The sequence below is a fragment of the Archocentrus centrarchus genome, chromosome 24, assembly GCF_007364275.1.
Source record: "Archocentrus centrarchus isolate MPI-CPG fArcCen1 chromosome 24, fArcCen1, whole genome shotgun sequence".
In the NCBI taxonomy this organism is placed as follows: Eukaryota; Metazoa; Chordata; class Actinopteri; order Cichliformes; family Cichlidae; genus Archocentrus; species Archocentrus centrarchus.
In genome coordinates, this window is record NC_044369.1 from 32,750,496 (window position 1) to 32,777,081 (window position 26,586).

At 43.9% G+C, this 26,586-nt stretch overlaps 1 protein-coding gene across 1 annotated transcript in view; it reads right to left on the reverse strand.

The window, feature by feature from the left end:
• Window positions 1-857: 857 nt before the first annotated feature.
• Window positions 858-26,586, reverse strand: part of nus1 (NUS1 dehydrodolichyl diphosphate synthase subunit) — a 29,431-nt gene continuing 3,702 nt past the window's right edge. The window contains exons 2-5 of the mRNA XM_030722354.1: window positions 24,035-24,163; window positions 19,847-19,999; window positions 1,872-1,971; window positions 858-1,619 (exon numbers count right to left, since the gene is read on the reverse strand). Of these exons, the coding sequence (XP_030578214.1) occupies window positions 1,529-1,619; window positions 1,872-1,971; window positions 19,847-19,999; window positions 24,035-24,163 (473 nt within the window). The 3' untranslated portion in view covers window positions 858-1,528. The remainder of the gene's footprint in view (window positions 1,620-1,871; window positions 1,972-19,846; window positions 20,000-24,034; window positions 24,164-26,586) is intronic.

Here is a 26,586-nt window from a genome sequence, read left to right on the forward strand (position 1 = left end):
TTGGTCTGAGAACTGAAGAAGCCTTTTGGATGAGAGGTGAAATGTCTTCAGGAAACAAAAAGAAGTCCAGTCGCCTTTTTTCAAGCTCCAGAGACTACTATGACCTGGATGAATGAGAACCTACACAGACATATCACTGTATATGTATGATTTTTTTAAGGCCTACCATTTCTTTTGTCTTTCACTTGACCAATTTTGTCTTTTGTTTTGTAAGGACACACTGCACACCATGCTGTGATATGTCAAGTTTTCAGCTAATAGTGCTTTGGGAAAGATCTTGTTGGTACAAAAATAATATTTTATGCCTCTCAGACAGTTATCATTAGCATTGTTCATAGACTCAAATTATGAAATGGGAACAAATGTTGAATTTTACAACTGGCTGTTTATGAAGTGCCCAAAGACGCAACAAAAATTTGGTTCTTTGCCGAGTTGTCTGTTATGTGCAGACTCAAGCTCGTTCATTCTTTGAGTTAGATGCCTTTTTTATCCTTGAATGATTCGTAGGTCACTGTTAAATGACTTAAGTCTGAGGTCTGAAAATTAGTGAAAATGCAACCAATCTCAAAAAAACAAAACAAAAACGGAGACCTTCAGAAAGCCTGGAGAACCATTGCTCAAAACTACTTTAAAAAAATTACAGCTGAGCTCTAAAAAGGTCTGGCTCCTTGGAACCAAAATATGAAGAAATGAGAGGTGTCTCAGGACCTTTGCACTCACTCTGTGGCCATCAAGCACACAGCCCAAGTCAATGTTGAGTCATATTAGAAAGAGTTAAACCTATTACAAAAGAACATTAACATTTCAAGTGAGTATTAGGTTGGTTTTTCTTGTAAGAAAACACACACACACACACAAACAGTGCATTTCTTTATTTCAGACCTTGGTCAATCCAAGAAACATCAAACAACCCTCTGTATGTGCATGAAGCAACACTACACATGAACATGACTGCAAGCTGGAGGTCATAGAGACACAGAGCCACAGGAATTTCTCATATTTAGACATTATAAGCCAGTCTGTCCCTAAGCTACACTTCCGCTCTTCAGCTCCTGAACTGCATGCTCTAAGCTGCTGCTATATTTCCCAGGGTGCAACTTGGACAAGGACACAAAGATCTGTTTCTTCTTTATAATCTGCTGTGTGAAGGCCAATTTATTTTTTTCTTCAGCAGTAAAGAGCAGCTGGAGAATGAATGAAAAAGAGTGAGCCAGAGGATTTTGAAAGGACAACAGGGTTTTAGGAACACTGAATCTCTGCAAACAGTCTTGTATCAGTGTCGGATGTGCTATTTTCTCTTGCTTTGCTGAACATGTTCCATGAGTCCTGGAATGTGAGTTCATTAGAAGATGAGCTGGTGGCAGGAAGTTAGCTGGCTATTTTTCCTGGTTTCCATGTTTTTGAGTTGTCTTAGTGTATTAGAGGTCCAGCAGACGGGCATAGTTGAGAAGAGTAGTAGTAAGGGACACAGGAATCATCACCTGTCAATGTCCTGGTTGTGTAAAGCCCACATCATGCTGCCTGCATATCACTGTCCGAGCCGCTGTTCACAGGCACCATACCGCTGCAGGGCACCCAACAAGTCCTCATATGAGACATTTCTGTGGGATGGCAGGGAGCTGAGGACACAGAGCAGGGTTCACACTTTGAACACAGGACAATTCAAAGCGAACAATTCAACAAATTGAGAGAGAACAACACACTCAAAGTCCAATAGTCATGCTGTCTTTCTTTCTGTAATACCAGTCAAAAATTTATGCCCAAACTTTTGACTGGTACTGTATTTCAAAATAGAAACACACTTTCATAATTTGTCACTTTTAAGTGGTCCATCTAAAATGTGCAAATTCCAAGGCAAAACAGAAGCTTACATGAACTCGGTGAGCCTGATGTGCCAGGGGAGAAAGCCCAACGTGCTGTTTATTGGGCCGAACTTCACCACCAGCTCAGGGTCTGGAATATTTTTTGACTCTGAAATAAACATAAAGACAGTTGGCATGTCATCAACATAACCCATTTTTCCATTTGACCACACAGTGAACCAGCGCTCAGTGTTAAGAGTGGCTGTTCAGTAGTATTTATATAGATGTGACCTATAAATTAAGCCATCCACAGTCACACATGTTAAATACAATTTGGGTAATATTCAAACCACACTCATTGCACAATAATGCACTCTTCCATATCATTACCATATTTACTGTATAAAACTGATGTAAGTTTGGTTGGTTTAGTGAATTTTGTTGTTGAATTTTCTAGATGTTGTTTGGTTTGCATTCATGAATTGTTTGTCTTTAAATTAGCCCTTTGCTGCTCCTCACCTCTGGTTTAACTATGTGGCTGAGGATGAAGTGTGTTGAAATACAGAAGCATAACAAGTAGACTGGACCGTCTGCTGTGACAGTACTGGTATATTCAGTTGTTTTGTTTATCTTGTTTTTGCGTAGCACCTCTGTTACAGGCTCAATTATTTCTTTAAAAAGGTTATTTTCATGTTTTAGTATTTTTGACATTGTGATTTTTTGTTGTTGTTGTTGCATCAAACAAATAACACATTTTGAATAGAAAAAGCTGCTTGGGGTCTTCCAGTATGTGGTGGCTATAGCTCAGGAGGTACAGCAGGTCACATGCATGCCGAAGTATCCTTGAGCAAGATACTGAGCTGCTCTCCAATGCATTCATCACAGTGTGAATGTTAGATAGAAAGCATTTAGATGTAGAAGTGCTTGTGTGAATGAGGCACACTGTATAAAGCAGAGGACCCCCCCGGGCCGGGCCACACTTAAAGAATAAATAACTTACACTATTTCCGTTTTACTTATTATCTGAGTCTGAACGATGTTTTATTTTGAAAAAATGGGAGTATTCTCTCTATTACATCCGTCTATGACTCCCTCTTGATATGTCAAGATGCTCGTCTCGGTAAAGTGATATCTTACAGCTAAAGTTAAACCCACAAGCTTCACTGGTTCCTGTGCCTAATGAACTAGGCTGGTTGACCTAAATAACACTCAATTAAATATTTGAGTGCTGAACAAGAGTAGAAAAGCACTATATAAAATCTAGTCCATTTATCATTTATATTTAGCAACACCGGGGATAGCAGTGAGACGGACCCAGCCAAATCAAGCTGACACTCACCAGCGCTTGATACCACAGCTCTGCAGCCACTCTCCAGGTGAAATCAAAGCTTGTATCGGTGTGTGTACCGGCTGATACTTAGTGAGGCCGAACCCAGCCAACCCAGAGAGCACAGAAACAAGCTCAGTGCCCACACTGATTCAGCATTATGGTGAGTTTTATTTTTCATGGGCTTTACACAGTAAAAATCGCCTAAGTCTCACAAATCAGATTTTTCTAGTCGGATGGCATCTGCAGGTCCCAGTTTGTCCTAATGTTAATTCCAATAAAATCATCACCTTTTAACACATAATGCACCTCACACAAATTGCCGGCAATGTCGCTGGTCACTTACGTATGTTACATCGTAGGCCCTGCAAAGACTCAACGCTGCAGCATAAATCAGGGCTAAGAGGACACTTGCAGAGCATTATGTGACAAAATAATTTTAATAGCTGATTTTTGTTGATTACACTGTTTTGTGATTGTTTGGAATGGAAACTGAAATTTAATTAATTACACAACCCTATTTCTTAATTTTAAGTGTGAATCTACTGAAACAAGGTACCAGCAGCAGCAATAGTAGTGATTCAGCATTATATCCAATGACATAGTACAAGTTAAATGTAAGCACAAAAGTAGCCTAGGTGTTATTTTCCCTGGAAATTTTAAGTATAAATTAACTGCTTATCACTTTAACAATAACTAATAACTAAGTAACTTAACCTTGTAACTCAGGAGCCTGCACCCGAAATGTTGCATCTTGGGTGGAGCATTTTTAAACCAGCTGCTTAAAGCCCTGCTTTTTCACTATCTAACTGCATCAGTAATTTCCATCCACTGTTTGCTCTTTCTGTCATATGGAGGCAACTGGTGAGTTCTCCAGCGATGCACAGTGGAGTCAGTTACATTTGGGTTGCACATCAGCGACTGCCAGTATCTTCTCTATCACAGCCTGGCTGTTCAATGTTGCACACTAGGGAATGTAAACACATGGTGTTGCTATAGCAATGACATCATGTAAAAATTTAGCGGCATTATCACAGACAATATGATACAGCAAAGCCCTAACGCACCCAGTCTGTCAGTCGGCTGTTTTTTTAAAATGTGATTTTTGCTACACTTTCTGCCATGACAGATCTGCAAATTTGTGTGGAAAGCTGCCTGTAAGTCTAGGGTTTCATTAACGCCGAGCTCAGGCATTCTGTTAATATACCTCAGTTCGTACCACCAGCTGGCAAAAAAGTGTGAGACTGGACAGATACTATTATGCTGCGTTTCCACTAGTACCTACTCAGTGCAGCTTGACTTGGCTCAGTTTGTAGGCTTTTTCATTAGGTCCTGGTACCAGGTACATTTTTAGTTCCCCCTCAGCCAGGGTTCCAAGCAATCCAAAAATGTGATGTAGAAGAACAGCATGCCACTGATTGGCCAGGGAGTGTCATCACTAGTTGAGTCATGAGAGCAATTCCTTTGCCAGAATCAACTGCGCCACTTTTAAAACCTGACAGCAAGAAACTGGAGGCACGCAAACCAGCACCACCGTGGTCAATTGAGGAGGTGCAGACGTTTCTGTGCTTGGTGGCAGATGAGAAATAAGTGTACCAGGATGTCAAGCTAATAGCATGCAAATTACGTCAAGAGACTACTGCCCACATTGCTATATTGAGGCCACCCACATTGAGGTGGTACTCAATTGTAATGGAAACAAAACAAAACTAGTAGAAAAGAGGCATAAGTGGTTGTGCTGATGCAAGGTGGCCTCAGATAGACAGACCAAAGTGGATTTACCACATACTTGGTCTTTTTGTTTTCTTTTCAGTAGTTGTCACAAGTAGCTGGTATTGGAACCTGTTACAAATAAAATGTTATGTGTTTGTTCATCTGATGGTTCAACTGTGAAACTCTTCAAGTGGCAGAAATTAGATAACTGAAGCAGTTAGCTAAAAACACCCAGTATAGGAGTCATTGGAGAGTTCAGTATCTAGCTGGAATCCAGAGTGATGCACCTGAAACACACAGTATAACCTTACTGCAATCTATTGAAATAATTTAAATTATCTTTGTGCCTGTAAGGCTTTGGTTTTTTCATATATCTGCAACAAGAAAACAGTACAAACTGCAATAATTAGATGCAGCCTACTTGGAGCAATAGCAAGAAACTGGCTCGTAGAAATTCCCACCAACTCTAGTTAACAGACAGGCAGGCAGACACACAATATAGAAATCTAAGTACTAAATCGAGTATTGGATCAGAGCTGGACACTCGGGTGAAGAGAGGAGCTGAGCTGTCAACTGATCACCACCTGGTGGTGAGTTGGATCAGATGGCGGGGGAAGATGCTGGACAGACCTGGCGCACCTAAACGTATTGTGAGGGTGCGCTGGGAACGCCTGGCAGAAGCCCCAGTCCGGGAGATCTTCAACTCCCACCTCCGGCAGAACTTCGACAGCATTCCGAGGGAGGCTGAGGACATTGAGTCCGAATGGACCGTGTTCCGCACCTCCATTGTTGAGGCTGCTGCTCAGAGCTGTGGCTGCAAGGTGGTTGGTGCCTGTCGTGGTGGTAACCCCCGAACCAGATGGTGGTCACCGGAGGTGAAGGGAGCCATCAAGCTGAAGAAAGAGTCTTATCGGGCTTGGTTAGCCTGTGGGACTCCGGAGGCAGCTGACAGGTATCGACAGGCCAAGCAGAATGCAGCTCGGGTAGTGGCCAAAGCAAAAACTCGAGTGTGGGAGGAGTTCGGTGAGGCTATGGAAAAAGACTTTCGGACGGCATCGAAGCGATTCTGGCAAACCGTCAGGCGACTCAGGAGGGGAAAGCAGTGCTTCACTCACACTGTTTATAGTGCGGGGGGGGTGCTGCTGACTTCAACTGAGGCTATAGTCGGACGGTGGAAGGAATACTTCGAGGACCTTCTGAATCCCACTGACACGCCTTCTGTAGTGGAAGCAGAGTCTGGGGATGAGGGGGATGACTTGACCAGCTCTGGGGGTGAGGTCACTGAGGTAGTTAAACAACTCCTTGGTGGCAGAGCCCCTGGGGTGGACGAGATTCGCCCTGAGTTCCTGAAGGCTCTGGATGTTGTAGGACTGTCTTGGTTGACACGCCTCTGCAACATCGCGTGGAGATCTGGGGCAGTGCCATTGGATTGGCAGACCGGGGTGGTGGTCCCCATCTTTAAGAAGGGAGACCGGAGGGTGTGCTCCAACTTTCGGGGTATCACACTACTCAGCCTCCCCGGTAAGGTCTATGCCAGGGTGCTGGAAAGGAGGGTGCGTCCGTTAGTCGAACCTCGGATTCAGGAGGAACAATGCGGTTTTCGTCCTGGTCGTGGAACGCTGGACCAGCTCTTTATCCTCTCAAGGATATTCGAGTGTGCGTGGGAGTTTGCCCAACCAGTCTACATGTGCTTCGTGGACTTGGAGAAGGCATTCGACCGTGTTCCTCGGGGTGTTCTTTGGGAGGTTCTGCGGGAGTATGGGGTGTCTGGCCCATTGTTGCGGGCCATTCAGTCCTTGTACAACCGCAGTGAGAGCTTGGTCCGTATAGCCGGTAATAAGTCGGATTTGTTTCCTGTGGGTGTTGGACTCCGTCAGGGCTGCCCTTTGTCACCGATTCTGTTCATAATTTTTATGGACAGAATTTCTAGGCGTAGCCAGGTGGCGGAAGGCTTCTTCCTTGGTGGCCTTAGAGTCTCATCTCTGCTTTTTGCAGATGATGCGGTTCTGTTGGCTTCATCAGGGGGGGGCCTCCAGCTCGCAGTGGAACGGTTCGCAGCCGAGTGTGAAGCGGCTGGCATGAGAATCAGCACCTCTAAGTCTGAGGCCATGGTCCTCAGCCGGAAAAGGGTGGAGTGCCATCTCCGGCTCAGGAACGAGTTCTTGCCTCAAGTGGAGGAGTTTAAGTATCTCGGGGTCTTGTTCACGAGCGATGGGAGAAGGGAACGGGAGATCGACAGGCGGATCGGGGCTGCTTCTGCAGTGATGCGGACGCTGCACCGGTCCGTCGTGGTGAAGAGGGAGCTTAGCGTAAAAGCTAAGCTCTCGATTTACCGGTCGATCTACGTTCCTACCCTCACCTATGGTCACGAGCTTTGGGTAGTGACCGAAAGAATAAGATCGCGAATACAAGCGGCAGAAATGAGTTTCCTTCGAAGGGTGGCTGGCCTTTCCCTTAGAGATAAGGTGAGGAGTGCGGCCATCTGGGAGGGGCTCAGAGTAGAGCCGCTGCTCCTCCACATCGAAAGGAGCCAGTTGAGGTGGCTCGGGCATCTGATTAGGATGCCTCCTGGCCGCCTCCTGGGTGAGGTGTTCCGGGCATGTCCCACCGGGAAGAGGCCCCGTGGTAGACCCAGGACACGCTGGAGAGATTATGTATCTCGGCTGGCCTGGGAACGCCTTGGGGTCCCTCCGGATGAGCTGGAGGAGGTGGCTGGGGCGAGGGAAGCCTGGGCTTCTCTGCTTAGGCTTCTGCCCCCGCGACCCGGCCCCGGATAAGCGGAAGAAAATGGATGGATGGATGGATGGATGGATCAGAGCAGCCTTGTACAGTTGCAGCCGTGAGTTGAACTGAACAGAGTAAAAATGTGAACCTTGTTATTTTAAATATTTGTTTAATCTTTTATTTATTTTGTTATTTAAAGACAGCACCAGACTTTTTCTTCCTAAAGGGTACTATCTTATTTACCCTTTACTGTCAACAGAAGTCAGGATCAGAGGTGGAAGCTTCAGAGTCAACCTTCAAGGAGTTCAAAGAGGACCCTTGAAGCTGGTGTTAGACTTTTCCAGGATACTGAGTTGTACTGATTTCCCATGAGCTGAAATAGTAACATGACATGCTGAACTCAGTGTAATCTGTTTGGTGGGCCGGCAATGTTGGAAAACACAACCATTGGTTGCATCAAAAAAAAATAAATCCTGTGGTCTGATGTGTGCAAATGAACAATAGTTGTTCAAAAGTTGACCTGAGTGCTAGAAAGCTTCCACTAAAACTGAGGTCACTCACCCCTAGTCAGTACCCTATATGAACAGTTAGGAAATGGATATTGTTGACCCCCTAGTTAAAGAAGTAAAGCAGGGAAGCACTACATACTTGTAAAATAAACTATGACATAAATTATCCAGAGGTTTTTCCTCTGGAGCCCTTGACAGCAAAATCACTGTTTTCACTGTGTGCTGCTGTGGATGGCTTGGGTTGAGTCTTTTTGTGAGCATGTTTGTTTTTTAAGAGGATTACAGACCATGGAATCATCTTAATGTCTACTTAGAATCCTAACCCAACTTTATATCACTAAAAAAAAAAAAAGAAAGAAAAAAAAAAAAAAGAAAGGAAAAAAAAAAAGAGAAGCCTGATGGGAGGACTGACTGGCAAGGTGACATGTCTCTCTGATACACTTCACAAATGTATGCCTTGAAGCAGAAAAGGAATGAATCTATGTATATTAAACAAATATGTAGGACCGCTTTCTTGCATTTGTGCAATATTTCTAAAATTAGAAACATCCTTCCTCAGACTAATGCTGAAAAGCTAATTCATGCATTTATTACTTCTAGGCTGGACTATTGTAATTCATTATTATCAGGCTGTCCTAAAAGCTCCCTGAAAAGCCTTTAGCTGCAGCATTTTGGATCAGCTGGAGTACTGACAGGGACTAGAAAGAGAGAGCAGATTTCTCCCATATTGGGACCGCTTCTCTTCATTGGCTCCCTGTTAAATCTACAATAGAGTTTAAGATTCTTCTCCTCACATACAAGGTCTTGAATAATCAGGCCCCACCTTATCTCAAAGGCAAATTACAGGTTACATAAAATTAGAATATGATGAAAAAGTTGATTTATTTCAGTAATTCCTTTCAGAAAGTGAAACTTGTATATTATATTCATTCATTACACACAGACTGATATATTTAAACGTTTATTTCTTTTAATTTTGATAACTGACAAATAATAAAAACCCCAAATTCAGTATCTCAGAAAATGAGAATATTGTGAAAAGGTTCAATATTGAAGACACCTTGTGCCACACTCTAATCAGGTAATAACCTCAAAACACCTGCAAAGGCCTTTAAATGGTCTCTCAGTCTAGTTCTGTAGGCTACACAATCATTGTTGTGACCCTTGTGAGAGATTTCCGAGCTCTACTTGCTGCGGGTTCCTTATTCTTTATAATTATTCACGGAGGCAAGGAATACAGTACAAGTCCATTTTAATCAGCCGTTCAGAACAACAAACGTAGCCATAACAGGAACAGTAATTGATCACCGAACATACTGATCTTGACAGCTCAACATAATCGAGCACTGAGTGCTCGCTGGAATACATCACATCCCTCTTTTTCAAAACTGAGACGTGGTCTACGAATACAATCATCTGAATAAGAAGAATCAATTACAGGGCATTAACTCAAAGTCACTCATTTCTATGTGTGTAAACACTGAAACATTTTCTCTGTACACAAATGGTTTTCTAAGAATAAATACCAAACACTTTTCTGTTAGGCATCGTGTCAGCTTTGTGTGGTATTGTGTTTCTCTTGTGCTTGGGCCTGTCAAAACAATCACAGTAACAACTTAAACATTTCTTTCATGCCAGTGATCATTGTTCTTGCTCAAAGGAGGTGGGTTGTGTGGCGTGCCAGCTGGTGGTGTGTCTGACTCGGGAGTATCAGAAGGCGTTGCCTCTAAATCGATCTGTTCATCAAGGTGAGTGTCTTTGAACAGACTTGGGTGTATCTTCCTCAGATGTCGTCTATTCCTCCTGAGTTTCCTACCTGCCGGTGACTGCACTGTTTAGGAGCGCGGTTCGTCTCTTTGTTGGGTGACAACTGCAGGCTCCCAACCTTGATGCATCTGCATGTGTACGGTGTCTCCTGAGGTCAGCACAGGACAGTGGCTTTGCACGTTGGTCATAGTGCTGCGTTTAGCGACACTGCAGGTCCCGTACTTGGTCATAGACATGCTGTGGTGTAGACTGTTTCAGCACGGCACTGGAGCAAGGAAGTGTGCTTCGCAGGACCCTTCCCATCAACATTTGTGCAGGTGACATGTTCAATCCTGTCACCAGTGCGTTTCTTAAAGGTGTGGGTCAGTGCCAGTGTGTATTGCTTTGGCATGCTTTACAGTCTTTATTTTCTGAATCACTGTGTAAGCAGTAGTTTCCTACAAATTGAGCACTTCTGGATATTTGGTCAGATAACTAGCAGAAGATATGATTGACCATTTAACTGGAAGATGTCTGCTCCGACTTTCATCCACAGTAGTTCTGGAATCTCATGAGGGATGAGTGGTTCTTGCTGATGTTTGGGTTGTAACTGCTGTGCTCACTTCTCAATCATTGTCTCTATATCTCGTGCGATACCAGGTCAATAAAGGACTTTTCTTGCTCTGGCTTTTGTGCACTGCACCCCTTGGTGTGCAAGATGTAACTTTTCTAAAATTACTTTCCCGAAGCTCTGAGGTATGACAATTTTCTCTTCCATCATGACAATGTCATTCTGGATGCTGGTGATGTCTCGCATTGGCCAGTAGCAGTGTAGTGACCAGTCAAGACTACGCTTCTTCATAGGCCAGCCGTTCATGTGTCTTTCACACACAGCCTGTAGCTCTCTATCTGCAGCAGGTGCTTCTTTCAATCCCAAGTGTTTCGTCACTCAGAGCATCTGTAGGCTGTATGGCATACACAACTCTCACAGGGGTTCTCATCAACATGTTTATTATCTCTTCCCACTATGGTACATGACAGAGTGTCAGCATTGTGCATGTCTTTGCCTGGCGTGTATGTAACATGTAGGTCATACCTTTGCAACTGTAGCAGCATTCCTTGCAGTCTTGCTGGGGCTTTGTTCAGCGGCTTGCGCATGATGACTTCAAGTGGCTTGTGATCAGATTGCACACGCACTGGCCTACCGTATATATGCTGGTGAAATCTCTTGGTGGCAAACACAATGGAGAGCAACTCTTTCTATTTGTGCATACCGGTTCTCAGTATCTGTGAGTCCATGCGACGCATAGCATACTGGATGCCCTTCCTGTAGCAGACAGGCTCCCAGCCCATCTTTTGAATCTGCTTGTAGTGTGAGTGGCTTCCTGTGATCGTAGTACCTGAGCACTGGGGTTTGTGTGAGTTTGTCCTTTAGTGCCTTTAACGCTGCACTGTGGTGGGGACACCACTGCCATACTGTGTCTTTCTTCAGTAGCTGTCTGAGAGGAGCCGTGAGTGAAGCTTCATTTGAGATGTATTGTGCCAGGAATTTTGTCATTCCTAACAGACGTAAGCTTTGTTTGTCCTGTGGTGTTGGCATGTCAACAATTGCTTTGATCTTGGCATCATCTGCTCTCTGACCAGCCGCTGTGATGATATGTCCCATGTATTTTACTGTGTCGACTTTGAACTGGATTTTGTCTTTGTTGAACTTCACATTTGCTGTTTTTGCTCTTTCCATTACCTTTAGCAGGATTTTGTCATGCTCACTCTCTGATGAGGCTGCAATGATCATGTCATCAGCTATGATGGAATGTCACCTGGAATGTCACCAAAAGTCTCACAGTTCTTTTGTTAAAATACTTCGCTGACAGACTTGATCCCAAATGGGAGTCTGAGGAAGCAAAAACGACCTCATGGTGTGTTAAAGGTGCAGAGATTTGATGATGGCTCATCCAGCTTGACCTGCCAGTATCCGTCCTTTTCATCCAGGAAGGAGGAGATGGGTTTTCCAGCTAATTCGCTGAGTACGTCTTTGGGAGTTGGAATGGAGTAGGGTTGGCATTTAACTGCTTGATTCAGATCGCAAGGGTCCAAACATACCCTGAGCGAACCACTTTTCTTCTTTGTGGCAACAAGACTGTTAACCCATTCTGTTGGCACATTATCAGGTGTTATCACTTTCCTTTCCTGTAGTTCATTCAGAGTCTTTTTTAATGAGTCTGTAATGGAGAGAGGCACATTTCTGCATGCGTGGATCACCAGTGTGACTGCTGGGTCAATGTGTATATGGTGGACTCCAGGAAATTCACCCAGACCTGTGAAGACCTCCACATATCTCTGCAGCAGCTCCTCTTTGGTGGCTGGAGGTGGTCCTAATTGTGGGGATTTGGCTGTGAGTGCTTCAACCCTTTTTAACAGCTGCAGCTCCTCACATGCATCTCCGCCGAGAATTGGTTTGTCTGCATGGCTCGTTACATGGAAGTCAACCAGGGCCTTGTGTTTGGTTGTCCTGCATTCTAGGGACACAACACCATCTACAGGCAGGTGGGCACCACCAAAAGCAACTAACATCATCTTTGTGGGTCGCAACTGACATGGACCGGGTAACTGCTGATACAAATGCATGGGAAGCACATTTGCGTCCGTTCCTGCTTTCCCTCCTGCTCTCTGACGGGGACGGTCGCATTCTGTCTCTCTCCCTGCCCTCCCCCATCTCTCCTGCTTGCTGCTTGCTGTGAGAGCGTCTCTTACACACTGTCCAAATAAGAATAAGATTAAGAGCATCATGGATCTGGCAAACTGGGCCCTGAACACCATTGATCGAATTTTCTCCACTATGAGATCGGGGAAAGGGGAGCCCGAGTGGAACAGACCCCATTGGATACGTCATCGATTCTTGGAGCTCGTGGAGACGTGTGTGCTTCTCAGCTTTGGAGGTCGAGGATGTGAAAGACGTCTAACATAGTCGGCTATTGGTGGCGGTATCTCTTCTGTTTGGGCTCGGAGGATACCTGATTTACCAGGAAATTAAGAAAGCCTGGGCAGCAGTTCGAAATCTGCCGAGGCTGCAGACCCAGGTGGATGGGCATTGTCAGGGCTCATGCTTTAGATGGTGCAACTCCAGACATCTAACCATCAAAGAGACGCTCTGCAGTAAGGACATTGAACTGCTCGCTGTTAGCTTGAGGCCGTACTATCTTCCTCGGGAGTTTTCACATGTTATTGTGATAACTGTGTATGTGCCGCCCTCTGCTAACGCTGCTGCAGCCTGCGATGTCCTCCATGCTACTACCAGCAGACTCCAAACACAGCACCCACAGGCCCTCTTTCTGATCTCAGAGGACTTTAACCACGTCTCCCTGTCCTCCACTCTCCCCACCTTCACCCAGTATGTCACCTGCCACACCAGGAATACCAACACACTGGATCTACTGTATGCCAACATCAAGGAGGCATACAGCTCATCACCTCTGCCTCCCCTGGGGGGCTCAGATCACAACCTGGTTCATCTCCAGCCTGTGTACAAACCCTTGGTACACAGAGAACCAGTTGTGACACACACAGTGAAGAAATGGTCTGAGAAGACTGAAGAAGCTCTGAGAGACTGCTTTAGCTCCACTGTGTGGGAAGAGCTTTGTGCCCCTCATGGGGAGGACATCGACAGCGTCACGGACTGCATCACTGATTACATCAATTTCTGCGTGGAAAACACTGTGCCCACCAGGAGGGTACGGTGTTTTTCAAACAACAAACCCTGGATCAACTCTGAAATAAAGGCTCTCCTGAAGGAGAAGAAGAGAGCCTTTAGATCAGGAAATAAGGAGCTGAGAGCCGTGCAGAAGGATCTGAGAAGGAAAATCAGGGATGGAAAAAACATCTACAGGAAGAAGATGGAGGACCAGCTACAGCAGAGCAACATCAGTGGGGTTTGGAGGAGTTTGAACTCAATTTCAGGCCACAAACCAAGCCCTAGGATTGTGGGAGACTTAGAGTGGGTGAACAACCTGAACCAGTTCTTTAACAGGTTTGACCAGCCACCCACCCCTCCCCCAGCCCAGTCCCCCCTGCTGTCAGCCCCACCATCTTTAATGACTGCCAACCTTTCTTCTTCTTGGGACCTCACACCTCTCAGCTCTCAGCCATCACCCACCCCCTTCACTTCTGAGGACTCCATCTCACAACCCCCATCCCCCACCTCCATCTTGTCCCTCTCAACTCATCATGTGAGGAAGGAGCTACGTAAAATCAAGGTGCGAAAGGCTGCTGGTCCAGACGGCATCAGCTCCAGGCTCCTGAGGTGCTGCGCAGATCAGCTGTGTGGCATCATGGGATACATGTTCAACCTGAGCTTGAAGCTGGGGAAAGTACCACAACTGTGGAAGACCTCCTGTGTGGTACCGGTACCAAAGACCAAACATCCAAAGGATCTTAGCAGCTACAGGCCGGTAGCCCTGACATCGCATCTAATGAAGACCCTCGAGAGGCTGGTCCTCAACCATCTACGCCTCATGGTGTCGTCTTCGTTGGACCCGCTGCAGTTCGCCTACCGGCCTGGCATCGGGGTGGATGACGCCATCATCTACCTCCTGCACCGAGCTCTGACCCACCTGGAGAAGCCTGGAAGCACTGTGAGGATCATGTTCTTTGATTTCTCCAGTGCTTTTAACACCATCCAGCCAGGACTTCTGAGAGACAAGCTGGAACTGTCAGGAGTGGACCACCACATCTCCGAGTGGATACTGGACTACCTCACTGACCGCCCACAGTACGTGAGGACACAGGGCTGTGTCTCTGACAGGCTGGTCTGCAGTACGGGGGCCCCACAGGGAACTGTGCTGGCACCGTTCCTCTTCACCCTCTATACTGCAGACTTCTCCATCAACTCCCCACGCTGCCATCTGCAGAAGTTCTCTGACGACTCTGCCATAGTTGGCCTCATCACAGGTGAGGATGACTCAGAGTACAGACAGTGGACTCAGGACTTTGTGGACTGGTGCCAGCAGAACCACCTCCTGATCAACGCCGCTAAAACCAAGGAGCTGGTGGTGGATTTCCGCAGGCGCAGACCCACCACACGGACACCGGTGAACATCCAGGGAGTGGACATTGAGATAGTGGACTCTTATAAGTACCTGGGTGTTCACCTAAACAATAAACTGGACTGGACTCATAACACTGATGCGCTCTACAGGAAGGGTCAGAGCAGACTCTACCTGCTGAGAAGGCTGAGGTCTTTTGGAGTGCAGGGGACACTCCTGAAGACCTTCTATGACTCTGTGGTGGCATCAGCCATCTTCTATGCAGCAGTATGTTGGAACAGCAGCTTGTCTACAGCTGAGAGGAAGAGGATAGACAAGCTCATCAGGAAAGCCAGCTCTGTCCTAGGATGTCCTCTCGACTCAGTGCAGGTGGTGGGAGACAGAAGGACTCTGACCAAAATAACATCACTGATGGACAAGGTCTCCCATCCCATGCATGAAACTGTTGCTGAGCTGGAGAGCTCCTTCAGTGACAGACTGCTGCATCCTAAATGCACAAAGGAGCGTTACCGCAGATCCTTCCTCCCAGCAGCTGTAAGACTTTATAACCATCACTGCTCCCAACAAAAACCACAATAGCCTACACAATGTAGGATAATATATAATATACTGTAAATAGTCCGGCCTGTTAAGGTTCAACACACAGGCACATCATGTACATTGTATATAGTGTTATTATTAGTAGTATTAAGGTTAATCTTGTTTGTTGATTTTATATATATTTATATTCTTTTCTTAATAGTGTGAATTATTATATTTTTACTTATATTTATAATAACTGCGGCTGCTGTTACACCCAAATTTCCCCTCTGTGGGACAATAAAGGCTGTTTCTTCTTCTTCTTCTTTTCCCACATTTGTGACAGATATGTGCTGCTTGCTTCTTACAGTTTGTTTTGCCTTTATTCCATCCTGTTCATCTTTGTACGGTATCTTTGCTCACTGCATCCACAGATGTGTCATGAACAGCAGGTGATGACTGCATTGCCTGAATTTGTGTTTTCACCAGCTCTGAAGATCTACAGATCTCTATGGCTTTGTGGAGAGTTAAGTCAGTGTCTCTTAGCAGTCTCTCTTTCAAACGAGTGTCACTTATGCTGAATACTAACTTGTCTCTAATCATGTCATCTTCTGTTCCTGCAAATTCAGTCTTTGCCTTTCTGGCGTAGCTCTGTGATGAATCTGTCCACTGATATTCCTGTGTGTGAACAGAAAGGTGACGTTCAAAAACAACATTGTTTTGCGGGCTGCAGTAGTCCTTGAAAGCTTTTATAATGTCCTCCATTGTTACTGCTCCACTTTCTCTGGTCCGGGCAAAGATGAGCGTGTTATACACTTCTAATGCTTCTTCGCCGACAGTATGAAGTAGGATAGCTTTTTTAACCTCCTCCTCCTTGTTTAATGTGCCTGAAGCAACCATGTACAACCGAAACCGTTGTTCCCATCTGTGCCAGTTCTCAGCCAAACTGCATGTAAGTGTCAATGGTGGTATGAACTGTTCCATTTTGAGCCGTTGACCAGCCTAACGATGATACTGCCTTCGCGGTTGATAAATTTTACCAAATTTTGACAGTACCGTCCTCATCTTACTCCGTAACTCCATCTTCTGACACCATGTTGTGACCCTTGTGCGAGATTTCCGAGCTATACTTGCCGCAGGTTCCTTATTCTTCATGATTATTCACAGAGGCGAGGAATACAGTACAAGTCCATTTTAATCAGCCGTTCAGAACAAGAAACATAACCATAACAACAGGAACAGTAATCGATCACCGAACATACTGATCTTGACAGCTCAACATAATCAAGCACTGAGTGCTCGCTGGAATATATCACAATCATGGGGAAGACTGCTGACTTGACAGTTGTCCAAAAGACGACCTTTGACACCTTGCACAAGGAGGGCGAGACACAAAAGGTCATTGCCAGGGTTATTATAGTTAACGAAAACGAACGAAATAACGAAAACTGAAATTGAAAAAACATTGTCGTTAACTGAAATAAATAAAAACTACAATTAAAAGGAAAAAACGATAACTAACTAAAACTGTACTGTGAGTTTAAAAAACGAAAACTAACTGAAATTATTGTGGATTGATCATTTTTCTGCTCTCCGAGTTTAAGCTGGGAGCGCCGTCGGGCAGACCGCGGTGTGCGTGCGTGTGCACGGGAAAGCGGCAGAGTCGCTCTGAACCGACCGGGTCCAGAGCGGGTCCACGCTGCTGCAACGCTGTGATTAACCTGTTCAGTTCTTGTGCGTTTCCGTCTACTTTATCAGTGAGAGAATAACAATCGGGAATAATAATCAAAGCATCAATATAAGGACTCACAAATGTCAGCAAATTCCTGGAGGGAGACTGCTGTCGGAATGGACGTGAGGAAATGAAGGAAGTGGAAAAACAGGGACAAATATGTTTGCAGCCAAAAAAGTGAGCACAAAGAGTGAGGACCAAAAAAAGTCCCAGCTGGCACCGCAGCTACACAAGCAGAAATGCGGACATGAGGTCGGACACTTCTGTAGGTTGTGTACAGAGGGCAAAGACCCTGCAAGTCTAATCAGCAGCATCTAACCAAGCTAGCTCCAAAACAGAAGCAGCTTCGGGTGGTGGAGAACATCAGGATGCAGCTGGATTTGACCTTTGACTCCTTCAAAGAGTTTGTTTTTGTCAAACACCACATGGAAGTGTTGTTAATCTACTGCACTGACACTGGAGTTTATTGGGAGTTTATTGTAGAATTTATTGAGTTTGGGAGTTCATGTTTTTCTTTGTTTCTCCCTGTTGATGTTCATGTGTGTCCTAATTATTACACATTTAGCATGTAGTGCTTCTGTCTTGTGAACTGTTGGTTGTTGAATATATTTCTTTATGGTATCTTTTGTTGAGTTTTTATTACACAATAATCACTTTTGCGCATTGAATCTTGCACCTGACAAAGTCTGAAAATACTAAAACTAATACTGAAACTAACGAAACTAAACTAAAACTAAGCATTAAACCAAAAATAAAAACTAATAAAAACGAGAAAAACCACTCTGAAAACTAATTAAAACTAACTGAATTAGAGAAAAAAAAGTAAAAACTAACTAAAACTAAACGATAATGTAAAATCCAAAACTATTATAACCCTGGTCATTGCTAAAGAGGCTGGCTGTTCACAGAGCTCTGTGTCCAAGCACATTAATAGAGAGGCGAAGGGAAGGAAAAGATGTGGTAGAAAGAAGTGTACAACAACAGGGATAACTGCACCCTGGAGAGGATTGTGAAACAAAAGCCATTCAAAAATGTGGGGGAGACTCACAAAGAGTGGAGTGCAGCTGGAGTCAGTGATTCAAGAACCACCAACCACAGACGTATGCAAACATGGGTTTCAGCTGTTGCAGTCCTCGTGTCGAGCCACTCTTGAACAGAGACAGCGTCAGAAGCGTCTCGTCTGGACTAAAGATAAAAAAGACTGGACTGCTGCTGAGTGCTCCAAAGTTATGTTCTCTGATCAAAGTCAATGTTGCATTTCCTTTGGAAATCAAGGTCCCAGAGTCTGGAGGAAGAGAGGAGAGGCACAGAATCCACATTGACTGAGGTCCAGTGTAAAGTTTCCACAGTCAGTGATGGTTTGGGGTGCCATGTCATCTGCTGGTGTTGGTCCACTGTGTTTTCTGAGGTCCAAGGTCAACGCAGCCATCTACCAGGAAGTTTGAGAGCACTTCATGCTTCCTGCTGCTGACCAACTTTATGGAGATGCAGATTTCATTTTCCAACAGGACTTGGCACCTGCACACAGTGCCAAAGCTACCAGTACCTGCTTTAAGGACCATGATCTCCCTGTTCTTCATTGGGCAGCAAACTCGCCTGACCTTAACCCCATAGAAAATCTATGGGCTATTGTGAAGAGGAAGATGTGATACACCAGAGCCAACAATTCAGAAGAGCTGAAGGCCACTATCAGAGCAACCTGAGCTCTCATAACACCTGAGCAGAGCCACAGACTGATGGACTCCATGCCACGCCCCATTGCTGCAGTAATCCAGGCAAAAGGAGCCCCAACTAAGTACTGAGTGCTGTACATGCTCATACTTTTCATGTTCATACTTTTCAGTTGGCCAACCTTTCTAAAAATCCTTTTTTTTTTGTATTTTTTGAATGGAATTACTGAAATAAATTAACTTTTTTATGATATTCTAATTTTATGACAAGCGCCAGTATACTGAAATCAAAAACAAATACCATTATTGGTTATCTTCAGCCTTTGAATGTCTTGAGGGAGCCACCATCTTCACCCAGCTGGATTTATGTAATGCCTATCTATCACCTGGTTTGGATTAAGACTTGGAAGACTTTGCGTCTTGAGGCAACTTTTGTTGTGATTTGGTGCTCTAAAAGTAAAACTAAATTAAAGTGAATTTTTGTGTAGATCTGGTTTTGTGCTTTCTGGGGGTCTACAGTGGGGGAAAGAATTCTTTGATCCCTTGCTGAATTTGTAAGTTTGCTCATTCACAAAAAAAAAAAAACAAAAAAAAATCCATTTACAAAGACCGTTTGTTTTGTTAAGTAAGCAAGCTTATAAAACTAACATTATTTATTAGGGTGGGGATGAAAAAAATAGATATTGGCTAAATAAAAAAATGTGGGTTTTCATAGCAAAATTTTTAGATCTTATATTTAAAGTAAGAACTAGTGGTTGAGAAAATTTATGTATGTAATTGTTGTTTATGCTAATTAGGCAGCTAGCTGAGCTGTGGTGGTTAATGCTGAAGCACACTAGTCTGGTAAAATTCCCCCAGTATGTATGAATATTAAAATTTGTGGCTGCTTTTTATGACATTTGGTGCATATTATGGATACGTAGAAATCCATAACATGCACAGAAACAAATTTTCCATTTAAATTTAATTCCTAAGCCCACTGAGCACCATAATCTCTTCATGATGTTCTGGAAAAAAAAAAAAAAAAAAAACGTGTTCACACATGCAACGTCAAAGTGGTACCTCTGAGAAGTAGGTCCAGCATGGAAACGTTGATGTCTTTGAAGCTCCTTTCCTTGTTCTCCACAGAGCGGCAGAGCTTCTGTGCTACCTGGACAATGCTCTGCTTCCCATCCTCTGGAGACAATACTCTCACTGTAGACCTACAGGACACAACTGGTGCATGTGCACACACCACACACACACACTCACACACACACACACACGCACGCACGCACAAAATTATGACTGAAAATTTGGCCCCGGGTACTGGCAGAAGAGTACAATTATTACACAAATTTAAAAGGTACACAGTGTGACCTGACATAACCCAATGCACTTGAATTAGACCACCTGACCACATCAGTGAAGCACATGTTCATGGATTTCAGGATTCCACCTTGTTTCCATCAAGAAGGGAACGCCACAGTGTTAATTAAAGGGATCCAAGGCAGTGCTCTTTGGCTAGATTTGATTTCATGGTTGACTGACCTTATTTGGAAGTGTGATAAATCCTAGAAAGACAACTCTGTGTTTGCGAATTCTATTACAGATTTCCTTCAGGAAAGTCAAGCAGGCACAGGGAGAACTCCATTGAAAATGGCCCCACCCAAACAGGAGATTCAGGAACCTCCTTGCTATGAGGCAACAGTGCTAACCACCATACACTCACTCAACTCAGCCTCAGTCAGTGGTGAACAGACAGGCTACTACATCTCTACTGCCGAGGTGCCGGTGCTCGTGCCAGTGCTGATTCCAGTGAATTGGCAAAACGCTTAAGAACGGGCCCGCGTTCCCACCGCTCTTTGAGAACCGCTCCTTTACGTATGAGTGTGGGCGGGTCCTCGTCTGGACATGGAAGCCAAAGCGCACAAACGTGGGAGAACACGCTCCCCTTTCTTGTGCTGCGAGCACACTTTATGGTCCAAACCAAACTACTGCAGCATCTGTGTGCAGCACAGAGGGAAACACAAACAGCGATTAGAACAATACGACAAGTACGCACTTTGTGTTCTTTTATCTGTGATATGAACTGATACAAAGCAGCAAGTTCAGCCTTAGAGCCCAACCTAATTCACAGCCGTGCTTTTCTCATGTAATACACACCATGCAGTGACACAGCAGAAGAAAACTTTACATCATGGCGGCAGAGTCACGTGTTCTTGGTTTGAGACCAGCTAGCTTGCGGGGCGTAAGTTGAACCCGTTTTTGGCCGAGCACCGAGTGCGTTCACGGTGGAAACACCGCTGAACGGTTCAAATACTGGCACCAGCACCCAAGCGGTGGAAAAAGGGCCTCAGAGCTGCTTCAGTCTGTGAAAGTGAAGGAATGCTGTAATTCAGCCATGGTTCAATACAACACTGATGGTCATCATGGCTTCATTCAGACATTCGCTGAATGGAACAAGCCACAGTACTTCCATGATATGCCACAGTATTATGTACTACTGGTGAGCTGTGACAGTACATCAGGTAACTTTTTTTTTTGTGTTAACACAATCCCATGCTGACTGGCAGCCTGTTGCAGCAGCTCCTGTGTTTAAGTGCATTTTGCAATTTTTATCACTTATTCAGTTATTCTCTACAACTAATAACTTTGCTATTTTATATACCTTGTTTTCTTCTTCATGGTGGGGGTTTTGCCAGTGAAAAGCTGCACTGTTAATGGGTTAAATACAGCAGTACTACTGAATGGAGCTGCAGAACTGGACCCAAGCAAAGAGCTAATATGAGGTCCTTGGGTAATAAGCTGGATGAGGTTAAAGCACTGATCAAGACCCAGAGGGAATACCATGAATGTAGCACTATGTGTTTCATGAAAATGTGGCTGCATGCTTCCTTAACAGTACAGTAACAGTACCTGGCTTCAGACTGTTTTGGGTTGATAGAGATGTTAATCTAAGTGTTAAGAAGAAAGTGAAAAGTGGTGCAATCCTGGACAGTTTACTGTGAAGGACCATAAATACTGACTGACATTTGTTGGAAATTTTTCTGTTGTTGCTGTATAAATTCAACTCTCAGCTAACGCATGTGACGTCATTCCACTATAATATGTCTGCTAACCCAGCATTCTAGTGCTGTTACAGTTATTAGCGTCTGGACAGAACATTACCAAATTTTCAACTTTATGTCAATTATCCCACTATAGACAACCAAGCACTCAACCTGCTGGACACAAAACTTCCAACTATGACACTAATGCATGAAGTACTAGTTGAGGAACTGTGCCAGGCAGCTGTCTGTAATCCTGAGTCACATTTGCAACCTGACTCTAAAGAGTATCAGTGTTGTGGAAAACATTCGGTCTGGTTCCAGTATGGCAGTTGGCAACATCAGAGCTTGACAACTATCGACCACTTCCCCTCACATCCCGTATCATGAAGGTGTTAGAGGAACTAGTCTTGGCCCATGTAATACTGTAATAAAATATCTCTTGACCCTCTGTGTTTTGCATATATCAAAATACATTAGGTCAGATTCCTCAACTTGGCAGTTATATTTTCATAGTTGCTTTGTTTAGACAAGCCACATCCAATAGTTATAGGAGGCATCCATTCCCAATCTGGCATAACTTCACCAGCTTTCAAAGTGAATGGAGAAGAGCAAAAGTCTCAAAAGGTTGAAGCTCCAGCAACAACCATGTATGAAGAACAACTTACCAATATGACTTGACCCACATGGATACTACAGGTCAAAAAAAAAAAAAAAAAAAAAAAAAAAATTTGCAATATATATATATTTAAGTTACTGGTGTAGTTGGATGTGGGTTTACAAAATGCAAAATTGCCATCATTAAAACAGACAGAGCATGCCCCCACAGGGCTGGATTTGTAGCATCTATGTTCTATATATACAGCTGTGGTCAGAATTTTATATGACTAACCGACTAGTCTAAAACTAAAAAACACTCAGATATCAAATAAAATTTTTATCCCTGTTTAATGGACGTCAAAAACAAAACAAAGGCATTTGAAACCATTAATCGTATTCCTCTATAATGAATCGCACTTTAAATGCTGCTTAACTGTGCAGCACGACGCATTATGAACACTGCACGATACACTCCAAACAACGAAGATAAACTTAAAATCTTTTTATGTTAAATCTATGAAAACACTTTATTTTCTGAACACTGTTTGCAGTAACATCTGAAAAACAAATAAATTGAGACTTCAAAGTGCGGTGCATTGTGAACGATGCTCGTTGCTCTACAGTTCATGACATGCGTCAAAATAAATACAAACATCCTTCCATTTTCTTCCGCTTTTCCAGGGCCGGGTCGCAGGGGCGGCATCCTGAGCAGGGGAGCCCAGACCTCCCTCTCCAGCTTATGCCTCATTCAGACTTCAGCCCTCGGTCTCTGTAGACCTGCGACATAACCTGCTCAAGTGGCCGATGTTATTCCCAGTGTTTAGCTCGTGGAGGTGCATTGCTTGTGTTGATTACCTTTTGGTCATGTCCCGGTGTTTTACATGTGGTGCCAGCCGACAGAAACATTAAACGCTGGCACTTTTTTCCCTCTTGGGTCCCACTCTTTGCTGTCGTCAGGTTTTTTTTTTTGTTTTTTTTTAAAGACGCAAACACATTTCTCCTCTAGTGTTGTCACTTTTTTGTACAAATGTGAGGGAAGTAGCCGGAAATGCAGGAAAGTTAGGGAGTTTCTCTGGAAGTGTACTTTTATGTTGTAAAACTTCAAAAACAAATAACATTAGACTGAACAAAAGTATCAGGCCAGGATTAACAGAGTTATGTATTTTTCTATAATGATGTTACAAGCATAGTCCACAAATTTTCGATAGGGTTGAGCATGCCATAGATGTGAATGTGAGTGTGAATGGTTGTCTGTCTCTCTGTGTTAGCCCTGCGACAGGCTGGCGACCTGTACAGGGTGTACCCTGCCTCTCACCCTATGTTAGCTGGGATAGGCTCCAGCCCCCCCACGACCCTGAACAGGATAAGCGGAAGAGGATGGATGTATGGGATGGAAACTGAAATATAGACTGGTTCATCCATGCTGTCATCCAACTGCTCTACAGCCACCTGCCTACAGTTTTGTTATGTATATGTTGATTTGTAAAGAACCAATTACAAATGCAGTACATGTTCACATAGCAGAGAAATCATAGTTCACCTGATTGCAAGCAAGGCGCCTCCTTTACATGTCTAAGACGTTTACTAACTTCAAAGAAGAGCTGCTGTGCTAAGTTCTTACCATTGTGCTGGTGTTTGTCACTGCCACTGCTCAGGAACTCCACACTGTGCATAGAGCCATCTACACCCAGCAGATCCTGTTGCTGCCTGATCTCCTCAAGCAGGCGGGAGTTGTTCTTTCGAAAAATACCTGGATTAAGGACAAGCACATTATTCATTTCAGAATGAATAAAACAGTTTATTAACCAACTAAAACTAAACCAGTCTCAAACTAAGAAACACTCATATCAAGTTACATTTTTGGAAAGTTTAATGAAAAATATCAAAAAAACTGTTTAATCAAAGGCATTTGAAACCATTAATCACATTCTTCAATAGTGAATCATACTTTAAATGCTGCTTAACTGTCACACTGTGCATCGTGCAATGTACATAATGTACATTATGTACATTGCACGATGCACAGTGTGCAATGTACATAATGTACATTATACTTCAGATAATAAAGGGAAATACTTAAAATAAATTGATGTTAAATACACATGAAAATGCATTACTGCAAACAATGTTCACGCATCATTAAAATATGAGAAATGAACATCAAAAAAACAAACTGCAACTGAATACTGCAGCGTATTGTGTTGCGCATTATAAATGATGCATGTTCTAAAATTCATGATGCCCATCTCAATAAAAGTTTAAATCTAAAATGACAATAAAGCAATACAATACAAACATCCATCCATTTTCTTCTGCTTATCTGGGGCCAGGTCGTGGGGGACGCAGCCTGAGCAGAGAAGCCCAGCCCTCCCTCTCCCCGCCACCTCCTCCAGCTTAGGCCCGATTTAGACTTCTGCACTGGGTCCTCGTAGAGCTACGATGTAACCCACGTCAGTGACCGATGTTGCTGCTGGCACTGAATGTGTTAATTATCGTGTTTTACATGAGGTGTCAGCCAACAAATGTATAAAATGCTGGGATATTATAATATATATCTGGTTGTGCTCAGGTTTGTTTTTTGGTGACATCACATTTGTCCCACAATTTTTTTACTTTCTTTGTAAAAACCAAGGGGGAAGTAGCCAGAAATACGTGGGAGGAAATGACAGTGCTGAACAAGCCAATCACAATCGTTGTGGGTTTCGTCAACCAGACATGTACATCACTCGGAAGGTGCACATCAGGTTATGTTGTAAAACTTCAATATAACTAACAATATTAAGCCTGATAAAAATTTCAGGCCAAAATTAACAGAGTTATGCCATTTTTACATTACAAGGTTGTAGTGCCATTTGGGGACAGATGGCTGCATAACATTTTGGACAGCCATTTACCAGTGCTGGGCAGCAATTAAAATTAAATTAAACAACTAGTACATCTGCTATCAACTAGTGCAGGGGCCGGCCACCCGCGGCTCTTTCATCCTTATGCTGCAGCTCTGTGCGGCTTGGCCCTATTTTTGTTAGTTCATTTTTGTTGTAGTTCTAAATTGGAACACTATTGCGATCTTGAAATAAAATTACTTTATTATTATTTTTAATTTTCGTCTCTCAATATATGAGTCACTCATGGAAGCCGGTAGCAGCTACCGGCTTCCGGTAGTATTTGTGGCTCTCAGTGTTTTCTTTTCCATGGAAACCGGGTCCAAATGGCTCTTTGAGTGTTAAAGGTTGCCGACCCCTGGACTAGTGACAATAACGATTAGTCGTCTAGTCGATTAGTCGTAAACACCCCTAAAATCCCTAAAATGTGAAATCCGATTTTTTTTCCGTGATAGTTCACATTTCCAAATATATGCGACTTGGATGTGATCTGTGTGTGAACTGCAGACGAACCTAAAAGTGTCCCGCATGCGCAGTAGAGGACGTGATACCGTCACATGTAGCGAGCGTGCTCAATGTTTGCGGAAGTCAGTGTCCGCGTAACAGGACACAGAATAGTGGCTTTTGTCGAGTATCAATGATGTCCAGGTGGCAGTGGTGCAGTGGGTAGGCGCTCGCCTTGCAGCTGGAAGGTTGCAGGTTCGAGCCCTTGTCCCTGTGCTGCGTTGTGTCCTTGGGCAAGACACTTAAACCACATTGCCTAACGGTAGCGCCGGTCTCTGGCTGCATGACTGCAGATGCTCCTCTCTGGATGAGTGATCTGGAACGATCATTTCATTGTGTGCCTTGCGCGCACGACAATGAGTTGAATCTAACATCTAAATGCAACCTGGACGTACAGACACAGGTCGCATTTGAAAAGATGGGATAGGAATTGGATTTAGGACCACATATCCAAGTGATCTGGGTCACATTTGAAAAAAAATCGGGTCTGTGTTGTTCAGACTGTCATGAAAAGATTGGATACAGGTCGCATGAAGGCAAAAAAAAAAAAAAAAAAAAAAAAAAATCGGAATTGGGGCACTTCAGGCTGCAGTGTGAGCGTAGCCATAGTCTGTACTATTTATGGCCAAGAGTCATCCCTGACTGACAGACATGATAGACAATGCTCAGCCAATCAGAAGTTGAAATCACAGACTAATCAATAAGGCTACAGCCCAGAACTGATGTTACTATAACAGACTGGCTCTTTACCTAGAAATTTGACATTCCCCAATTTATCACAATCTAC